This window comes from Manacus candei, unplaced genomic scaffold (genome assembly GCF_025592945.1).
Source record: "Manacus candei isolate 608988 ecotype Guabito, Panama unplaced genomic scaffold, ASM2559294v1 h1tg000074l, whole genome shotgun sequence".
Classification (NCBI taxonomy): Eukaryota; Metazoa; Chordata; class Aves; order Passeriformes; family Pipridae; genus Manacus; species Manacus candei.
In genome coordinates this window covers 2682633-2702523 of record NW_026138122.1, presented here as the reverse complement: position 1 = coordinate 2702523, position 19891 = coordinate 2682633, and the positions used below count along the sequence as shown (strand labels likewise).

Below are 19891 nucleotides of genomic sequence, written 5' to 3'. Positions count from 1 at the left end.
ACTGCTCTAGATAGCAAGCCAGCTCTGAGCTGTGTGATAGGCATGTATTTGTTTTCAATGTCCTCTGGTCTCAAAAGATTGTACACCATGGACATCGTGCCTGGCATGTTTCCTCAATATAGGTTTAACATGCTTTCACTGAAACAGAAAATGCATCCTGGTGACATTCTTAAGGCGTTCTACTTGTTTGTGACCTCAGCAGCAGATTGTGTAGTACTTAAATGTATTTGTGTGTTTAGGTACATGCATGCTGACATGAACCACACTGGAGTTTGAAAACACAAGCAATAGCATACAATTTCCCACTCCCTCTGTTCCCTCAGACAATGCTAGATTATGGAATGGTTGGATACCACAGTACCCTTTTAGAAGCAGGTGTCTTTCTCTCCAAATATTCCTGGTCTGCTTTGTTTATCTTGCCTAATATGCATTGCTGCAGGCCCTAGAAGAAGGATTTTTTTCCGTGCCTCATCATTTCTCCGCAAATTTAATCAAATTTTGTAATATCTCTTAATATACCATTTCTTGGAGTTGCCAGAGTATGTTTATTAACATAAACATTAATTTTTGGTCTGGGAAATTCATGACAATTTTCACGTGAAGAGATAACCTGTAACAGAGCAATCCCACAATAATAAAATCAAAATGTTAAGACAAGTATAGTTTTTTTAAAATAGCACATGTACAAACACAGTTATAGAGCACAACATTTAAAAGCTAAAGTTTCAAGAACAATTGTATAGTAGGCAACCAAAATTCAACAGACAGGCACATTATTTCACAGACATGTTTCCTAATGGTAGCTTCTTAGATGCTTTCGCAGGAAGAGGTTCATCTACTGAGCACTGTAAATCCCCAATAATCTCTCTGACTGCCTAATACATGAACCTGCAATGGATCAAATGAGAAAACCTGTGGCTAAGACCATGATTAAGACTGTTTGTAAGGGTATATATCTAGAAATCCATCAACAGTGGACACAGTACAAGTGTGCAACTAAGAATCTGAGAAGGAAAATTTTCTGGAAGTAGTGTAGTAATTCAGACAGTTCAGGTAGATATAGAAAAAAAAAAAATAGTCAGAGCTCTTGGTCACATAAACGTTCATCTGTGGCAGATAACACAGGCAGGTATGTGCCAGAACTCATGTGCCAGAAAAGCTTGCCCATTTTTTTTTTTCATGTTTTCCATTCTATTAGTCTAATGAAAAATGTAACTGGAACATTGACCATCTTCAGTTTATCTTAATTCTAAATCCAAATGTAGTGCAGGAGTAGTAGAAGGTAACATTCCCCTTTGGAGCCGAACATCTTAGATCTGCTGGAATGAGCTGTAAAATATTATTTCCCCTTTTCACAGTCACCACAGTTATGAAGTTAAAGCTATTGCATAAAACTTGACTTTATATTCATACAGTTTAGAATATTTCAGTTGTAAAGAACCTGTAATGATCTAGTCCAACCGCCTGACCACTTTTTGGCTGACCAAAAGTTGGCATATCTTGTTAAGGACATTGTCCAAATGCCTCTTAAACACTGACAGACAAGGCCACGTCTAGGAAGCATCTTCAAGCTTCTGCTGTTCGATCTGTTCTCTGCACCTAAATTTTTCTCCCGTTCTTCAAGATGGCTCCTCTTCTTTTTAATCATCTTGAATTTTACAGCATACTTTCTGGAGTAAGACACTTGCTATGAATTGGTGGGGTATTCCTGTCCTTAAAAGTTAAAAAGTCAGGTAAAAGCTTCTGTAGAAGTTCACGCTATTTTACAAGCTGCAAGATACAAACTTGTGAGTGAAGGTCATCATCCATATGCAATCAGAGATTCTACCCCTCTAGAAGTCCCCTAGTTTTGGGTTAAAAAACAGTAAGAGCCACAAACAGCTAGCTTTTGAAAGGAAGTGGAGAAAAGCTGATGAAAAAATTCCTTACCAGGCTATTTGACAAGGGTTAATATTAACCAATGTTAACTAATAAGCTTGTGAAATGCACTACTGAACAGTTCTCAGGACCCCTTCACTGCTGACAAAAAGCAAGTCAAGAAACAGACTCATCATGCTGAAACAAAGAAATGTGGCTGGAGTGGGTGTCAGAGTTGACAGTCACTAAATAACAGGCATTTCCTACCTTTCCATCTAGATGACCTGTAAGTACTGAGATGGTTTGATCTTGGTGATCTATTTTGATCTGAGCAGTGTCAGGACTTGTTGAAAAGATCCTGTGCATCATACTCTTCAGAAAAGCAGTCAAATGACAAACAGTGAAAAAATTTTTATTTGCTCTGCATTTTGCAACAAATCAAGTGTAATTAATCCCCAGTATTTTCTCAAGTATAATCTGTCATAAAATATGAATAGAAGCATCTTTTTTCTGCATACACTGTGTCTCCCAAGTGCTAAAAGTTATTATAGCAGATTAAGAACAAATCTACAGCATTCTTTTACTTTAGCTGGTTCCGATACAGAGGCATACTTTTTTATTTGAGAGTCAACTCCAAGAGACTTAGCTAATTGCACAGCATTTGTATCATCACTGATAAGCGTCCCAAGAGCCACAAGGAGTCTAAAAACGGCTTCAAGGTCTTGAACAACTTCCATAACTGTGCTGATGGCTGATAAACATTGAGCTTTGCCCTCAACATTGTTGACTTTATGTAAACATACAGCATAGTTCAATGTCAGTGTGGCCAGCGCAATGTGGATGTTCTTATTATTGCCCGATTTAGTTTCTATTGCTTGTGTCATTATTTCATCCCTCTGTTCCATCATGAGCTTCTCACCTGCATGGCTGACAAAACAATTGCAAAGAGCTCTAAGTGCCAACAGCTGGTTTGCTTGCTTTCCTTTAGGGTTCAGAAATTTAAGGAGAAGGACGATTAATTGTACATGCTCCTTTTCACTGCAGAAGTTTTCATTCACAGTGGGATGCCTGACAGACAATCTAAGAATGTCTAGGGCCGGAAAGACAATATCTAAGAAACAAAACAGAACAGAATTTTAGAATTAATATTGCATTTTGTGCAAATGTGCCAGTGAGTTTTCTTTCAGATACAGCCCTTAGCCCTGTAGCCTGGGGAACAGACAATAACAGTTTCATGCAGAGACTCAGGTAAAGCACAAGTTGTTTGAAATTCATGAAGTTAAATATTGACAAATCCATTCTATTAACACTTATCATAAAAAAAGACATAACCCTTAATTTAGGATAAATACAGTGCTTTGCAGAAAATCTTAAATCTTTCCAAAAACTTTAATTGATAACACTGAAGGCAAATGTCTCTGAAAGCTTCTGACTAAACATCCCTACATAGACAGCACAACTACAAAACTGCTTTCAGGAAAAAAAAAAAAAAAGAGAAAAAATATTTTAATTACCTTCATTTCTGAGACAAAATTTGCAAAGAAAATAGAAAACAGGTCCTCAACTGATCAGCTGGAAATGATTTTAAGTAATCTGAACTAAAAGTTTGTTCAGTTGTATCCCCCCTTGTCTGATTTTTAAACATATCTGTCTCCTTGATCTCCTATTGCTATCCTATGCTTATAATGAAATCAAAGCTGAACCTGCCTAACTACTTACTGAGGATTTTCCTTCAGACATGCAGAATCTTCAGAATTAATGCTTTGTACAATAGAAAGAGAGTCTGGAAAGTATGACATTAGCCATTACCATAGCTCCCAGCTATGCAAAACATACTTTGATTAAGTGATGTTATATAATGACCATAAATTTTTAATACTAAAATGTTCTTCCAGCTAATTAATCTTGAACTCCATCTTCAAGAAAGCAGTTAATTTTCACCACGTTTTTAGATACTTGTATATGCAATGTATGCTTTCTTTCCAGAATGTGCCTAAATAACCAAAATAGCCTTTCCAATCTATCACTGCTGATGATACATTACTACATGGAATTATATCACCTCCACTTGCATTCATTCAGAGTGTCATTTCATCAATGCAGTTTTGACCACATAGCCTAGAGGTTCTGTAACTTCTCCCTTTCTACCACATTAAAATAAGAGCTACTTTTGATTTTTTTTTTACATAATTTATCTCTACAATTTCATCTCTCATTTGATAAAAACATATGATCCCAAGCTCACACTTCCTTGCTGTATTTCCAAACAAGTCTCACACATTTTTGAGGATGACTCTGCTAATGAAATAACCATGACTGATGTTTATATCAAGTTTCTCATTTACATTTACTACTGTGACAACAACGAAACCTGATAACCAACTATCAGTTTTGCCTCTGCTGTTGGTCAGTGTTGTTAGCACCTGTTCATCATCTGTTTTCTACTGAGGCTATCAAGTCTTTGAGACAGACTCTGTGTAATAAACAGCATAATAAGACTTTTTGTTCATGGTGAAGTGTTGATGAGATGACAGTACAAGAAGTTAACTGCAAGTGTCTACCTTCTGGCCAGTTAACTGCTCTCCATAAAGTCTGAAGTTGCTGTGCTGTAGGTGTTTCTGCAGAGGTGTTGCATGTTGCAGATAATAACTTTTCTAGGATTATCAAGTCATCTTCTGTAAGCTTATGTTCTTCAGCTGCTGTGCCATTAAGTTCCTTTAATTTGCCTGTAAAACCAAAGGAAGAGGCATGGCTTTCTGATAAGAGAACTTCACAAATCGAGATCTTGAATGAAACACTACAAAAGGACTTTACAAACAAGTAACAACTACTGTAATTGGGGTTTTTGGGGGGGTGATGAATTTTTGAACACTTTTCCCAATTTCATAATTTCCTATTTTAAATTTTCAATTACCACAATGATCACTACTACTAAAATCTCCTCTAACCATGCAACAAAAAGATTCAGAATTTGTTGAAAATTTCAGAAAGCGCCTACATAAAGAGAAAAATGCAGAAAATAAACACAAGACCATTAGAGCTTTCATAACAAATATGATTTCTTTTTTGTTCTTTCCTATTATTAGGTCATAGAAACAATGAAGAAACCATATGTCCTTAGTGTGATTACGGGTTTTGTATTTTTTCTTATTTAAGTTTGGTGATCATATTTTGCTTATGGCATGTCCTGTATTCAAACTTCACTGTGATTTAAAAATCCAAGTATTGGAAAAATCATTTTAATGTAATGGATTGAGTGTTAAGAACCTGCCAATCATGGTTCTTCCAGACATAATGAGGGCCATGTCAATAAATACACAAGCAGACAACATTACATTAGTACACCCTTTTGTTTTATAGTATGCACAAAAAAATCAACCATGGGCCCTCGTGGAAAGAAAAAAATACAATACAAACATTCATCTATTAAATCTCTCCCAGTCCAGCCATAATATTTACAAGTGTATTTAACCATGCGCTGTTACAAAACTGCGGGGAAAACACAGTAAACCTAGTTTTCCGATTCTAAACTTCAAAAAAACAAACAGCCCACTAAGCCTGTGAGTAATACCATTATCCTTCAAGACTACAGGATAAAAATAAACTGCTGCAGTATGTTTTAAAGACTAAGTGAAAGTCTTGGCTTTGCTATAACATGAATGTCAGCCAGTCTTGCTGTTCTCCCTCTTAGGAAGTTCTGAACAAAATTTTACTGTTAACCTGTGGAAAATCAAAAGGAGGCTAAATCTCTTTAATAGCCAAAACCTCCAGGAAAAGTATCTAGTTTGTAAATCCCTTAACTTCTCCTTGAACAAATAACAGAGTGCAACAAAATTCAGCACAACAGGATAAGGCTAATTGAAGATTCTGACATTTTTTTTAATCAGAAAATAAAACTTGAACAACATGTAAAAGAGCAATACCACAGATAGAAGGCTCCAGAGAGATCTGACAGGCTTGAGTAGTGGACCCATGTGAGCCTGATGAAATTCAACAAGGCCAAATGCCGGGTCCTGCACCTGTTTCAGGGTAATCCCAGACATGAATACAGACTGGGCTAAAAAGGATTGAGAGCAGCAGTGAAAAAAAGACTTGAGGGTAGTGGTTAATTAGTAAGTTGGACACAAGCCAGCAATAGGTGCTCACAGCCCAGAAAGCCAACTGTATCCTGGGCTGCATAAAAAGCAGCGTGGCTACCACAGCAACAGAGGTGATTCTGCCCCTCTACTCTGCTGCCTGTGAGACTCCACCTGTAATGCTGCATCCACCTATGGGGTCCTCAGCACAAGAAAGACATGGATCTCTTGGAGTGGGTCCAGAGAAGGGACAAAAAAGGCAACCACAGGGGTTGAAGACCTCTACTACAAGGAAAGGCTGAGAGTTGGGGTTTTTCAGCCTGGAGAAGAGAAGGCTCCGGGGAGACCCTACTGCAGCCTTTCAATTCTTAAAGGAGGCTTATGAGATAGAAGGAGACCTTTCATCGGGGCCTGTAGTGATAGGACAAGGGTTGATGCTTTTGAACTGAAAGAGACATCAGAACAACTTGCCCAGAGAAAATGTCAATGTCCCATTCCTAGAAGTGCTTGAGATCACGCTGAATGGAGCTTTGAGTAACCTGGTCTAGTCAAAGGTGTCTCTGCCCTTGGCAGGGAGACTGGACTAGATAATCTTTAAAGGTCCCTTCCAAACCAAACCATTCTATGATTCCATGGCTGTAAAGTCAGGAGCTTGCCCTCTTCAAGATGCTGGATAAAGGTGAACGTATACTTTTTCTAAAAACTAGAGTCTCTTGTTCCTAAGTTTCCTCATCATACTGGCTAGACAGGTAAACATTTTCAAGGTCTGTGTATGAAAGGGAGATAAAGAATTGAGTTTTAATATCTTAAAGGCAGATACACTGTGAGTACAAATAATTTTACAAAACCCTTACAGAAATATACAGAAACAAACTGGTGACAAAAAAGGTAGAGATTCTATGGAAACAAGAATACAAGGCAATGGAAAGGAAAGAAAGGACATTCTGTGTTAGGTAAAAGTTCCTGTGAAGTACTCATACTTCTAAGCCTTCAAATACATGCACCAACAAAATGATGAATGCAATTTTAAAAGGTAAAAACCAAGAAACATTAAGAAAGCTATGGGAAATCGCTTAGGTTTGTTAAAAGTTCAAATGTCAAGTTACTTCAAACAAATGAAAAAAGTCATCCTTGATAATAAAACACTGACCCAGTATCTGCGTAGGATTGGCCTGATCAAAGGTGACAGCATCCTTCTTCGGAAAATAAATATTTTCAGCTTTAGCTGCAGCTGACTGGTAGGCACCCATTCCTACAGAAATGCAATACAGAATGTTCAACAGCACACCAAAGTGTCTAACAGAGAACAATATCCTAGAAGTAATTCTCTGCTGCTGAATGTCACTCAGAAAAGTATCTTCTGGGAAAAAAAAATGAACATTTATGCAAATAGCTGTCTTTCCTTACATTATTTTTAAATTCAAGGTTTAAAATTTAAAGCAATCCCAAAATGTCCTCCCCTCATGTAAAAACTTACAAGTTTAAATTATTAACAGTGATTTCTTAATTATGCGAATCATAATTCCCACAGCCATTCATAGGAATGGGTGTGGGAACAAGCTGAGTCAGATGCACCTGCATTCAGTTAAGTTAGAATCAAAAAGGAGTATTTCGGCCTTGACCATGTTTTGATAAAGAGCTTGTGTACCTAATTCCTGCATGTAAAGCAAGGCTCTGTTATCCATATTTGCTGAATAATTTCCAGAGTATAAGCAGCTTCAGTCTGCTCATTATTTTTAATAAAATACCAATTTGCATCAATGCAGAATTCATGTCAGAAGAAAAAACAAAACAAAAGATCAGGAATGTTTTTCATTGGCAGAAATCATGTCTTACCTGTAAATGGATCAACTCCACCCACTGCAGCTCCTGCATTTGATGCTGAACCAGGAACATAGCGACCAGCACCTAAACAAAGATGTTAAGTTTTTTAACCACCACCACTGGTACAGAAGTAATATATACCTGTATTTAGTCACTAGTTTTCAAAAATCACCATTAAAGGGATTATCTTGCACTAAAGGAATTATAAAGAAATCTTCAACACTTCTTTAAGGATTAAATCTATGCCTATGTGTGAGGGTGTTGGTGATGATAGCATTCACTAGCTAAATGAGACACAAATGGGAGACCACTGGCATGGTCTCTGGCACCCAGAGGAGCAAAGGCCCTCAGCACGGCAGGTACTTATCCATGACAAGCTCCAGCAGGAGGCCACTGCTCAGACCTGCTCTCTATGTGCATGGGGCCCGAAGTGGCCTTTCCTGTGGGAGGTGGACTCTCCTTTCTGGCAGTGAGGCCTCAGGCGAGACCTCCACCTGCAGAGATCACAGACAAAGCCACACAAAGCATGGGAGAAGAGATCGCTGGACAACAAAGTAGAATAGGAACAGAGAAAGACTGCCAGGATGGGGAAGGCTGAAGGCTGTGGGTTTTGGCAACGGCATGAAGGCTTCAGCTCTACCTGTAGATCTGCAACTGCAGAACAGGCAATGCCCTGGCACTGGTTAGGAAAAGCACCCAGCAGGTGTTTCCCCAGGAGAAAGGCAAGTGACAGTGACAGGAGGCAGAGTGTCCTCCTGCAGGGTATGGAGGCACCCACTACTGACACAGGAGTATATCTCCAGATATCTTGGGATAGGCTTGGATCCAGGATGCCAGAGAGACATTACCAAGATTGTTACCCTGCTACTCTTCCACACAGCCATCAATGGTATTGCCGAGGAAGTCCTGATTAGTATCAAGGGTGATTAGAGAGCCCTGGGAGCCAGGGTGAAGGGCCCAGGTGGTGGTTTCTTTGATGCTCTCAAGAAAGCAAAATTGCTTGAATAGAAACGGACTCATCACGTAGGTCAGCAGCTCAGTGCATGGCTGGTTTTACTGGCAGAGCTTTGGCATTTATTGACTACAGGACCTTCAAGGAGCAAGAGCTACTTATCGCAGATGGGGTAAGTGTGAAAAAGCAGGGCTACAACTGGGGATGTCTCTGCAAACAAGCAAAGTTTGTTTGTAAAAAGCTATCAATAGCTTTTTACAATAGCTATCCCAGTAAGGATCTAGGGTGCATGGTACTTATAAAAATCATGTAATAAGAAAAAATGAGTGACAATGAAAATAGAGAACTACCTTTATGAACATCCCCATTTCTGTGTTGTCCTTGCGTATGGATTTTTGCAAAACAAAAATCTTATGTCCTTACCCTTCTGCTTTAGAGAGCAGAGTGACATGAGGCAGAACAGACAGCAGAGGGCTCTCTGCTATTGAACAGATCTCCATATGCTTTGACAGTGGCAGAGCCCACCTTACCAGGCAGTCCCACACTACTGCCCCAGAGAGCTGCAAGAAACAGCCATCTGGAGCCGAACATGGAATACAACTGAACACGATTAAAATACGCATCTTACATGCTAGCCAGACAAATTACGAATTTTACATTACCTGTAAATGGATCTGCCCCAGGTATTGTATTCGATCCAGATGAAGAGCCTGGAACATAACGTCCAGCACCTAGTGAAACAGCAAGAAAACCAGTGACTATTAAACACAGCTTGATGTTATTCAAATGTCAGTACTTTTCAACCAGAAGCAGCTCAGAAATAAAGCCAAACATCATATATGTCTTATTGTTTATTGTGGCATTATAGGAAATCTGATCCTATCCCCTGATGCAAACAAATTCTTCCATACTAACTGAGAGTCAGAAGTTTGTTTTCTGGCACATACGTGCTATATACTTGGACACAACCAAATCAAAAGCCAGACTGGAGCGAGTCCAGAGAAAGGCAATGAAGCTGGTGAAGGGTCTGGAGCGCATGTCCTATAAGGAGGGACTTAGAGAGCTGAGGGTGTTTAGCCCTGAGACAAGGAGGCTCAGGGTGGACCACATTGCTCTCTACGACCACCTGAAAGGAGGTTGTAGAAAGGTGGAGGTTGGTCTGTTTTTCCAGGTAACAAGTGATGAGAGGAAATGGTCTCAAGTTGCACCAGGGGAGGTTTAGATTAGATATAAGTAAAAGTTTTCTACTGCAAGGGTTGTCAGGCACTAGAATAGACTGTTCAGGAAAGTGGTAGAATCATCAACCTGGAAGCATCCAAGAAACATGTGGATATGACACTTGGGGATATGGTGTAGTGGTGAACACAGAAGTGCTAAGTTAATGGTTGGACTCAATATCCTTAGAGGTCTTTTCCAACCTTGACAATTCTCTGATTCTGTGACAGTGAGGTGATTTAAAACTGACTGAACAATCAGGCCCAGAGGGTGGTGATCAGTGGCAGAACATCTAGTTGGAAGCCAGCCACTACCCTGGGGTCAGTACTGCATCCACTCCTGTTCCACATCCTCATTAATGATCAGGAAGGTCAGAGTACACTCTCAGCAAGTTTGCTGAAGACACAAAACTGGAAGAGTGACTGATGTCATCATTTAAGTTTAAAATTTTTACCTGTAAATGGATCTGAAAATTGAGCACTTGAACTTAACAGTGTTTGCCCCTTAGTGTTGTCCATAATAAATTTCGCCACCTGATCCAGAAACATAGGATTTAGATCATTCTTTTGCAGGAAGTTGTATGCACTCAGCCAAGGATCATCAGTGATGTTATATGGCAGTTTGTAGGAAGGCCCACTTTCATTTACATCAATAGTGAAAACATAGTCATACTCCTTTAAGCGGAATAAAAACAAAAGCAAATTACAAGTTTGACAGCATTCTTTACAAAAAGATGTATCAAATGTAGACTAAAAACAGCCTAGGAATAAGCCTAAAAACTGTAACACTGTGATGTATCAATAGCAGTGATACTGCAGAATGTATCAATAATACTCTCCTACAGAGATTGCAAGTAAACATTTGCTGACTCCGGGTAAACACTACTTAGCACCAGCCAGAACATCAGTATGTTATCAAGAATGTTGCTACTCTAAATCCAAAACACACAGCATTGTACCAGATGCTAAAAAGAATATGAACTCTATCTCAGCCAAAATCATGAGAAACTTAAACCTGTAGTTTCCAGACTTCTCTGTCTCAAGAACAGAACACTGAGTAAAACAACATATCATGATAACGTTTGTGTAGATATATTACAAAATAACAGATGCACCACATAATTCTCATGGACAGCTCTGGCTGCCTGAAAAGCTACAGGGAAGTCAGATGCCTCAAAAAACTTCAGTCTTAAAAGCACACTTCTAATACTAAAAACCTACAATTTTCTAACATTCTAACTTTCAAAACATGTGAGTGAGAAAATTTGTATCTCTGAGGCATTTTTTCTGCCCCAGACAGACTTTTCTGTGTATATTTCAGTAAAGGAAACATTTTCCAGCTATCTTTAAGTTCTTTGGTTACTACAGAGAAGGTATACAGAAGGCCCAGTACCTAATATTTTAGGTAAGCCTTGCATTTTAAGTCATATGGTTCGCTTCCTTTGGAAAGGAAATTAACTTCTCAAGTTATTAACAATAAATAAAATAGAACTTTGTCGTGGGGTAAAATGTCAATAGGTCTTGGTCCAAGAAGAAAAGAACACACATGACACACAACAAGGTGATGAGACAGAGAGCTCGCCCGCTTCTACTTTCTCACACATATAATATAAACATATTCTTGGAAAAACACTTAGGCATGCAGCACCTGCACTCAGCCAAACAGCTTTAACCTTGTACTCTTTATAACTCAAGGCTGTGTCCATGGGAACTATCTAATTAGCTTTACTGTTCTCATGGAAAACAGCCTAACACTTTGTAATATTTCAAACCCCTCAAGCTTCAGAGGCTTCTGTGGGGCTTCACCCCACAGAACTTGATCATTTCTCTATTACTAGTTTCTCCAAAATAATTTGTCTTCGTTGGCTTACTCATTTTACAAAATGTGTTTCAGAAGTAATGAAGCAAGTAGTACTTATACTTCTACCTCTGAGATCAAGGATGACAAGAAAGTACAAAACAAATACCTATTTTCTACATTATATTTTATCTGAACAAAGACCGGAATAGATTTTAATGGGAAATTCAGTATTTTACTTAGGAAGGAATAAAACTAAAGTTTGCATATACCTTTCCTTCAAATAAAACTTTTCCAGATGTCTGTTGTGTGGCTCCGGCAGAACCAACAACATCACCAATCTTTATCCATCTTCCTTCACTAACACTCCATTGATATGCTTCTACTTTACCATTATCTTTAATAAGCCGTGTCTGTCCATCTCTTGTTCCTGTAGACAGAGTATAAGAGTTTGAACAATTTCAAGAATACAATTTACTTTAGGAAAGTCTTTGAATAGTGCTTAGCATTAAAAATGAAAAAAACAGTTCAATAACATGTAACGTCACAGCACAGGAAGTAAGTAGATACATGTCATGGTTTAACCCCAGACGGCAACTAAGCACCACTCAGCCCCTCGCTCACTCTCCTCCTGGCTGGGATGCAGAAGAGAATTGGAAGAGTAGAAATGAAAAAAATATGTGGGTTGAGATACAGTTTAATAGGTAAAGCAAAAGCCACATGCACAAGCAAGGCAAAACAAGGAATTCATTCACCACTTCCCATGGGCAGCCAGGTGTTCAGCTGTCTCCAGGACTCCCATCATGCTTAACGGTTACTTGGGAAGAAAAATGTTATCACCAAAATCCCCCCCTTCCTTCTTCCCCCTAGTCTATATCCCGAGCATGATGCCATGTGGTATGGGATATCTCTTGGGTCATCTGGGCTCAGCTGTCCTGGCTGTGACCCCTCCAAGCTCCTTGTGCACTCCCTTGCTGGTGGGGTGGGGTGAGGAGCAGCAAAGGCCTTGGCTCTGTGTAAGCCCTGCTCAGCAGAAATGAAAACATCCCTGTGTTATCTACACCATTTCCAGCACAAATCCAAAACGCAGCCCCACACTAGCTCCTATTGGAGATAATTAACTCTATCCCAGCCAAAACCAGCACAAAACTACACGTCACAGCAAGAACAGCAGCTATCTTGACAACAGCATTTACAGTTATGGTAACGGTATCTGCCACCAGACTAACTTGCAAAACCAACCCTTACTTAGGTCAAGTATTTCAAAAGTTTATCATTTCCCCAGGGAGATGACAACCAAGAAAGGTGATACTCTCCCATGGTCTTAACTAGATGCAAAGTTCCATATGGTTGTAAGATTTCTACTTGCTGATCAGAGCCAAGGGTTGAAATCACTGTTTACTTCACCTTCGGAAAAAGTATTTGTCTATTTTAGAGTAATGTTTACTGCTGCTTCTACTGCATTCTCAGGAATCTCCTGAGTACCTAGGAAGTGTGAACCGAGTTAACAAAAACTATCTTTCAAGCCAAAAGCTAAAGCAGAAAATTTGCACCTAATGCTTATTTTAGAGAAAAAAAAAATTCCACATTCAATAGTCCCTTTGCAAAATACCTGACTCATATACCGTTGGTATGGCTGGTGGAACAGATCCAAAACATCTTGAACACATTGCAGCATCCTGAATTCTATCTTTTTCTAAATTATCCCATAAGATAAATATTTTTTTACCATTCTAGTCTACCAAAAAAACCCCCAACAAACAAACAAACAAAAAAATCTAGAGTCTTGCCTCCAAAAGAATCAGTGGAATTAGTAGAGCAAAATTAAGCTGTTTCCTTCAGCAACCCTACTGAAAGTGATTAAAGCCTTAATTTTGGAAACTATTAAAAGTTCCAATACCTCCAGATTTGGAGGCATCTCTAAAATCACAGAAGTACACTAACTTACCACGATCCTTAAGATGTTCTCTTCCAGGAAGGTCATCAGCATTAATATCTCCTAAATCCCCAGTTTTAGGGTCAATGGATGCTTGGGAAAGCTCATTTTCAAAAGCCTGAATCTCCTCAGCACTTGCTGTACGTTCCAAAGACTCTGTAAACACTCTTATAATTCCATCACTGAATGGAGAGAAAACATTCAAACAGAAATAGGATTTTAAATATCACAATGATTACATAAATTCTAATGGTGACTTCTACATCAAAAGAGACCATCACTGCTTTTAATTACTCCTCTCAATTATTCCTATGGAAGGAATTTACTGTCATGCTAAAACCACCCAGAGAAGTAATCAAGCAGCTAACCCTGTCTTTAATATAATTTTAAAATCAAGATATGATATGCTTATCAAAAACATTCTTTACACAGTATTTATACGTTTATTCTCTGTCTATTCATGGTTTACCACATCTCCAAAGAATTCACTCTACCTCTCTAAGTCATACAAAATTACATTTTGGATGAAGTATAGCACATGTTTAAACTTAACACACACGTGCACATTTTGATGGCTGCATTTTTAAACAGAAATGAAACTGATACTCCAAGTGATGTTTTCAATTTCATCAAGGACTTGCAGATTTGGATCTACAAATATATTGAGAATAAAATCTGGATACCTTGCACCAACTACGATGTCACCATTGTCTAACACACAGCAGCACCACACAGACTGAGCTGGGAGTCTGATTGTTTGAGCACATTCCCCTTGTTTCCAGATTCTGAGAGATCTATCCTCTCCAGTAGTCACAAAATCTGAAAATAAAAAAAATATAAAAACTTCTAAAGTATATTTTTAGCATCCTGTGATACTAGATGCCATTGTGCAACTGGGTATCTAAAAATGAGAACAGTAAAAGAACCTTTCTACAATTTATTACTTCTCTCAATTGTAAGAAGAGAGTAAAAGGAAAGCCACTTCTAATCTGTCTTGTCAAGTGCATAAATTGCAAACTACACACCCAGGCAGGGAATGCAATTATGCCCAAGACAAACAATGATCCCTTCCTCCTTTCAAGAGTGAAACAATTTGGTAATCATCACTGTTTCATCTTGCCCTCAACTCGCACAGTTTCACATTTGTTTTAAATTGAGTTTTGGATGGTAAGCCTGCTTTTTAAAAAAACATGCATAAAGCACTCTCAAACGTCTACAACTCCTCAGTGAGGAATTCTAAGGCATAGGAAGTTTACAATATACACATCTACTTATATACATGCACTTTACCTGTTGAACAAATGCACAAGTGTCCCATACACCACATAAAGGTCACTGACTTGGAATTTCTTCTGCAACTGTCTGCAACAGTTAGTTCTAAACCTCTAAACCTCTATTTCTGAAAACAAGTGTAATTTAGCCTCATACATAAAATTCTCAACCTAAACTATTTATAATGCACACTGTGGGATTATGTAAATTTATATTATGTCAAACTGGTAAACCACACATTACTACTTTACTCCTCTGCAACAGTGCTGAAACACGGGTGGCAATTTAGACAACAGTCTTGCCTACTGCTTCACCCAAGTTTCACTTAAGGCTTCAATTAGCCCTAACCCAGGACCTTTTATCCCACATACTGCCAGAGCAACTCTGACACAGGTGTGATTTGGAGTCAATCACAGCACTTTTTAAAATCTATTTACACTAGATGCAAGAAGTAAATTAAACACTACCTGAGTTCAACACCAGAACACCCACGCTGTCACTGCATTTCATATTGGGTAATAGTCACAAAAGTAACCCTACCTTTACATTGAGGGAAAACAGAGATGCTGTATATGTAATTTGTGTGTCCATAGTACACCTGCAGACATTCTCCAGATATATGCCATCTTCGAACACTAGCATCATTAGCACAGGAAAGGAATTCTGTTTCACTGAGAATAGCTAAACCTCTCACACAATCTTCATGTCCTTTATAAAAGAAAGGAAAAATTTAATGCAGTTTTTCCTCTCTGTTAGCAGCAGTACACCATTTCTATTTAGCTCACATCTAAATCCAGGCAACAAATCTTCATTATGGGAGAAGTTAAAAAAAAAAATTGCTCACAATTCTCGTAAAAATCTTAGTCTTTTAAAAATCATGTGACTTCTGAGCATACAACTTCAGAGACTTTAAAAATCCTGCCCAAGTATTGTTCAATTTATCCATGGTTTGGTAAGGTTTTAATGTTTTGTTTTTTTCCCTTTTAAAAGAATACATTACCCTAGTGAAATTATCAACTACAGCAACATTTACCAGTGAATGTTCTTTCACATCTGCCTGCCTTCCACAGTTTTATAGTTTTGTCAGCTGAACCAGTCAACATTAATCCCTGTTCAGGAAGTATTTTCACTGCCCATATTGCAGCTGTGTGACCCTGCAAAAAACTCGACATTGTTAGACTTGTCAGACTGTCAGAATCAAATTCAGAGTACTCATTTTATATTCATGTAGAGGAACTTCATACCTGTAACGTCATCATACATCTGTCATTCAACCACACCTTGGCTGTTGTGTCCCATGATCCACTTAATAATGTGCCAAATTTCCCCGATGAAAGGCTGCAAACTGGAAAAAATATTCAAGTCAGAACTGACAAGTGTCCTGCATTGCCACAAATCTCATCCAGTAACTTAAAGAGATTAACTTGAGGAGATTTACTTGGTATCAATAGCATAGTTAGTATTGAGGAGGCTGGGGAACTATAATTGCACTGCAACCTAGAAAGAAGTTGCTTCAAAATCTCTCAGCTTTAGGCTACAAAATCTGAAATATTTTTGCCACTCATATTTTCAAATTTCTTTTAGTACCAGACCTCTTCTCCTCAGATCAGAATACGATGACAAGCAGGTTAGATAACCAGTCAAGATACAGAATTAATGCAAAGGTTTAGTTTTTAAGATGTCACAGAAAACCAAGTTTTTTGCAACAGGTGTTAATTTGTGTCCTCAAGAAGCAAGATTTTGTTAAAAAAAAAAAAAAAAAAAAAGTCGTTTGCTTGGAAGGCAAACTACTACCACCAAGAAGCTGTGATGACATTTAAAGATTCAGTAAAAAGATAATCTGAAAATGCTCCAGTAATCCAGTATAAAACTACATATTTAAAGCACCAATTAATGTTATATCCTTATCTATGCAACAAAATGGGCAGAGAAAGTTTATTTAGGAAGCTGACTTTCTCTGCTCCAATCAGCTTTGACATAAAAATTAAGTTTAGTACATGAAGAAACAACTGCTTCTTAAAAATGCAGCCCTTGGCAAAAGGGTAACAATTCTGTAAATTGTCATGAGTTCACATATGCAGTAAAAGTCCAAACATTCATCAAGATAAACGTGGAAGTCCTTGCCATGAATGGTCACTGCATGAATTAAAATTATAAAATCCTGTTTGCAGAGGCCATAATTGTTTGCTACATTATGTACCAAATAAATCAAAACTGAGTTTTATAAATTCAACTTAATTTCCTCTCTAATAAATCATGTTAACTTTCATGCAAAAAACCTCCAAAATAAAATTACTACATACCTGTGTTTTTATGACCCTTAAGGATGTAAAGAGGAGCTGTGCTGTCAACTGTAAAAATGCAAATATTATGATCATTGCCACCAGTTGCAATCAGTCCACGAGGATAGAGGTCACTTGGAGGTATGATGCACACGCAAGATACAAAATTTGAGTGGCCACTCATACAGTGCATTTCAGTAAAACCCCTGTTAAGACTAAACATACGAGACAATCAATTCAGAGTCATGACAAAAACAGTACTTTCAAGTCTTGAATTAATAACTATGCTTGCATTGTGCTAAATAAATACTATGGATGACCCAAAAGGAATGAAAAACCTAAGAGAAATACTATATCCCAGCATTCCTACCCAGTAGTCAATACTTAAAGCTCTAAACTTCGTTTTCTGCAGTGGTAGGCCTGAAAAGACTTAAGTTTTCATTTTCCTTGCAAACATTATGCCAAATGTGATCAGAAACAGTAACAGTTTACCTTTACGAAATCTTTCGCTGTCTTAAGACTCAAATATGTATCCCAATACAAGCTAAAATAACAGAGCACACAAATGAAGAAAGTCTACTGCTTGCCATGGCTCTTCATGAGGAGCACTGTAGAGGTTTAATAGTTAAATAGATCATAACTGATTTAAGCAGCACCCTCATTTCTTCACCCTGAGTGAAATTCAATAGTTATAGAATAACTGGAAGAAGCTACTTATTCCCAGTACAGGTTGTGGTGTTGTGTGCTTGGTTTGTTTTGGTTTTTCTTTTTTCTCTTCTGTGTTTGTTCCCTCACTCTCAAAAAACATAACACATCACACTGTCATCCTCCATAGTCTAATGCTTGGAAAGCTTGATATATGTAAGGAAATCATTACATTCTTTTAAATTCTAAAATATCTGCTGAAGGTACAGTGAGCAAGTGAAGGCAACACATCTTCCTGGCAAATCTAAACAATAAAACCACTATACAGCAGTGTGCTTACCCACTGAACCCTGGCTACTGTAATCCCCAGGTCTTCAGGGCAGAGAAAGATAATCATTACCAACACTATGACTCCACATAAGTTACTCATGTCTTCCTCACAGGGTCCTCAAAAATTATGGGGTAAAATTAGACTTCCTTTTCTGCTGCAAATTTCTGTGCAATTTAACAACTTCTTTCCTTTGTGATGAGAGATTTAACAAGACACACTTAATGAGATTAGTCTTCCTTCTCCTCAGTTGCAGAGCTCAGTATAATGACACATGTAAGCTTTCAGCAAATTTGCCAATCATCTGTTTTACTGGAAGGCAGTGAAGCTGCCTAGCAGCTTCAGAATGCAGTTCACAATTTGAAACTATAGTCAGAAGAGGAGGTACATCCTGTGTCTTCCAGCAATAGCCTGCATCTCCACTCTCTGCAAAGCACATTGCTTAGCAGCTCTGCTTCTGGTCACAGTGATATCTTGAAAAATTCACTTTATGAATTCAACACAACAAATTCAGTAGGAGACAACCCCATGCAACACGAATATCAAAAAACCTAATGTGTTTTTCGTTTTTCAATGCCCTTGTGTATTCAAACTTTCTGTGCAGTTTTTTGTTCATATTTCACATTATATCCAAAGAAGTTTGCTCAGCAAGGACAAGAAAAGATGGGGGTTTTTAAAACATTCAAAGCATACTGCCTTACTGGCAAAACTTAGCAGGAATACTTTGGCATTGAATACCATGAGGTGGAAACAACATTATTGACACCACCCAGAAAAAAGATGCCCAGATTTACTGGCATTGTTATCATCTGCAAAGCAAGCTGGAACACTGACCTACAGCTAACTGCTTAAACACATAAAACCTCCCTCACAGCAGGCATGCAAAAGTTGGTGCTGTTCAGTCTGGAGAAGAGAAGGTTGTGTGGAGACTTGACAGCAACCTTCCAGTGTCTGAAGGGGCCTACAGGGAAGCCAGAGAGGGACTGTTCATCAGGAACTGTAGTGACAGAAAAAGGAGTAATAGGTACAGATTGAAAGAGGGGAAATTTAGGTTAGAGATACAGAAGGAATTCTTTACTCTGAGGGTGGTGAGGCACTGGAACAGGGTGCCCACGGAAGTTGTGGATGACCCATCCCTGGAAGTTCAAGGCCAGGCTAGACAGGGCTTTGAGCAACCTGGTCTAGTGAAAGGTGTCCCTGCGTATGGCAGGGAGAATGGGACCAGATGACCTTTAAGGTCCCTTCCAACCCCTTCTCATCCATGCAAGCGACAATGCCACTCTCGGGCGCCTCCAGAACAGGGTCCCTCCGCCCGCCGCCTTCCCCGGCCCCGTCGGTTCAGCCGCCAGCCCCTGAGGGGGTCACGGCCGCGGAGACCACCCCGGGGGGGCTCGGGCGGCTCCCCGGCGGCGCCACCTCCGCGCCCTCCTCCGCGCAGGGCGCCGGCCGGAGCGGGCCCGCCCAGCGCCGCGGCCCCACACTCACCCGTCCGGGGCCCAGAGCCGCGCCGTCCGGTCCCGCGAGACGGACACGAAGCCGCCCTGCGGGAAGAGGCCGCGGGTGAGGCCCCGCACGTCCTGGCCGTGCCCCAGGAGGGAGCAGCGCAGCCGGAACGCGCCTCCCTCGCCCGCCATGGCGGCAGCGCCCGTCTGACACAGCACGGCCGCGCGCCGGAACCCGCGCCGGAAGAGCCGTCACCGGGCGCGC

General features: G+C 39.4%; 1 protein-coding gene across 1 annotated transcript; it reads right to left on the bottom strand.

The window, feature by feature from the left end:
• Positions 1-521: 521 nt before the first annotated feature.
• PLAA (phospholipase A2 activating protein) lies at positions 522-19867 on the bottom strand. The gene is made up of 14 exons (XM_051809027.1): positions 19670-19867; positions 17233-17426; positions 16174-16274; positions 15963-16083; positions 15470-15637; positions 14341-14476; positions 13670-13839; positions 11994-12151; positions 10379-10598; positions 9372-9440; positions 7770-7841; positions 7084-7185; positions 4419-4583; positions 522-2968 (listed from the first exon to the last, which is right to left on the bottom strand). Exons 1-14 carry the CDS (start codon positions 19816-19818, stop codon positions 2403-2405), a joined length of 2391 nt encoding a protein of 796 aa, XP_051664987.1. The 5' UTR covers positions 19819-19867; the 3' UTR covers positions 522-2402.
• Positions 19868-19891: the final 24 nt, after the last annotated feature.

Bases quoted from the DNA above. Each gene is read 5' to 3' on its own strand.
- PLAA (XM_051809027.1), bottom strand. From the start codon at position 19,818: ATGGCGGGCGAGGGAGGCGCGTTCCGGCTGCGCTGCTCCCTCCTGGGG. The intron at 15,638-15,962 runs GTAAATGTTGCT...TCTTTTATAAAG, and splicing joins ATGTGAAAGAACATTCACTG to GACATGAAGATTGTGTGAGA. The intron at 7,842-9,371 runs GTAATGTAAAAT...ATCTTTGTTTAG, and splicing joins TGGGGCAGATCCATTTACAG to GTGCTGGTCGCTATGTTCCT.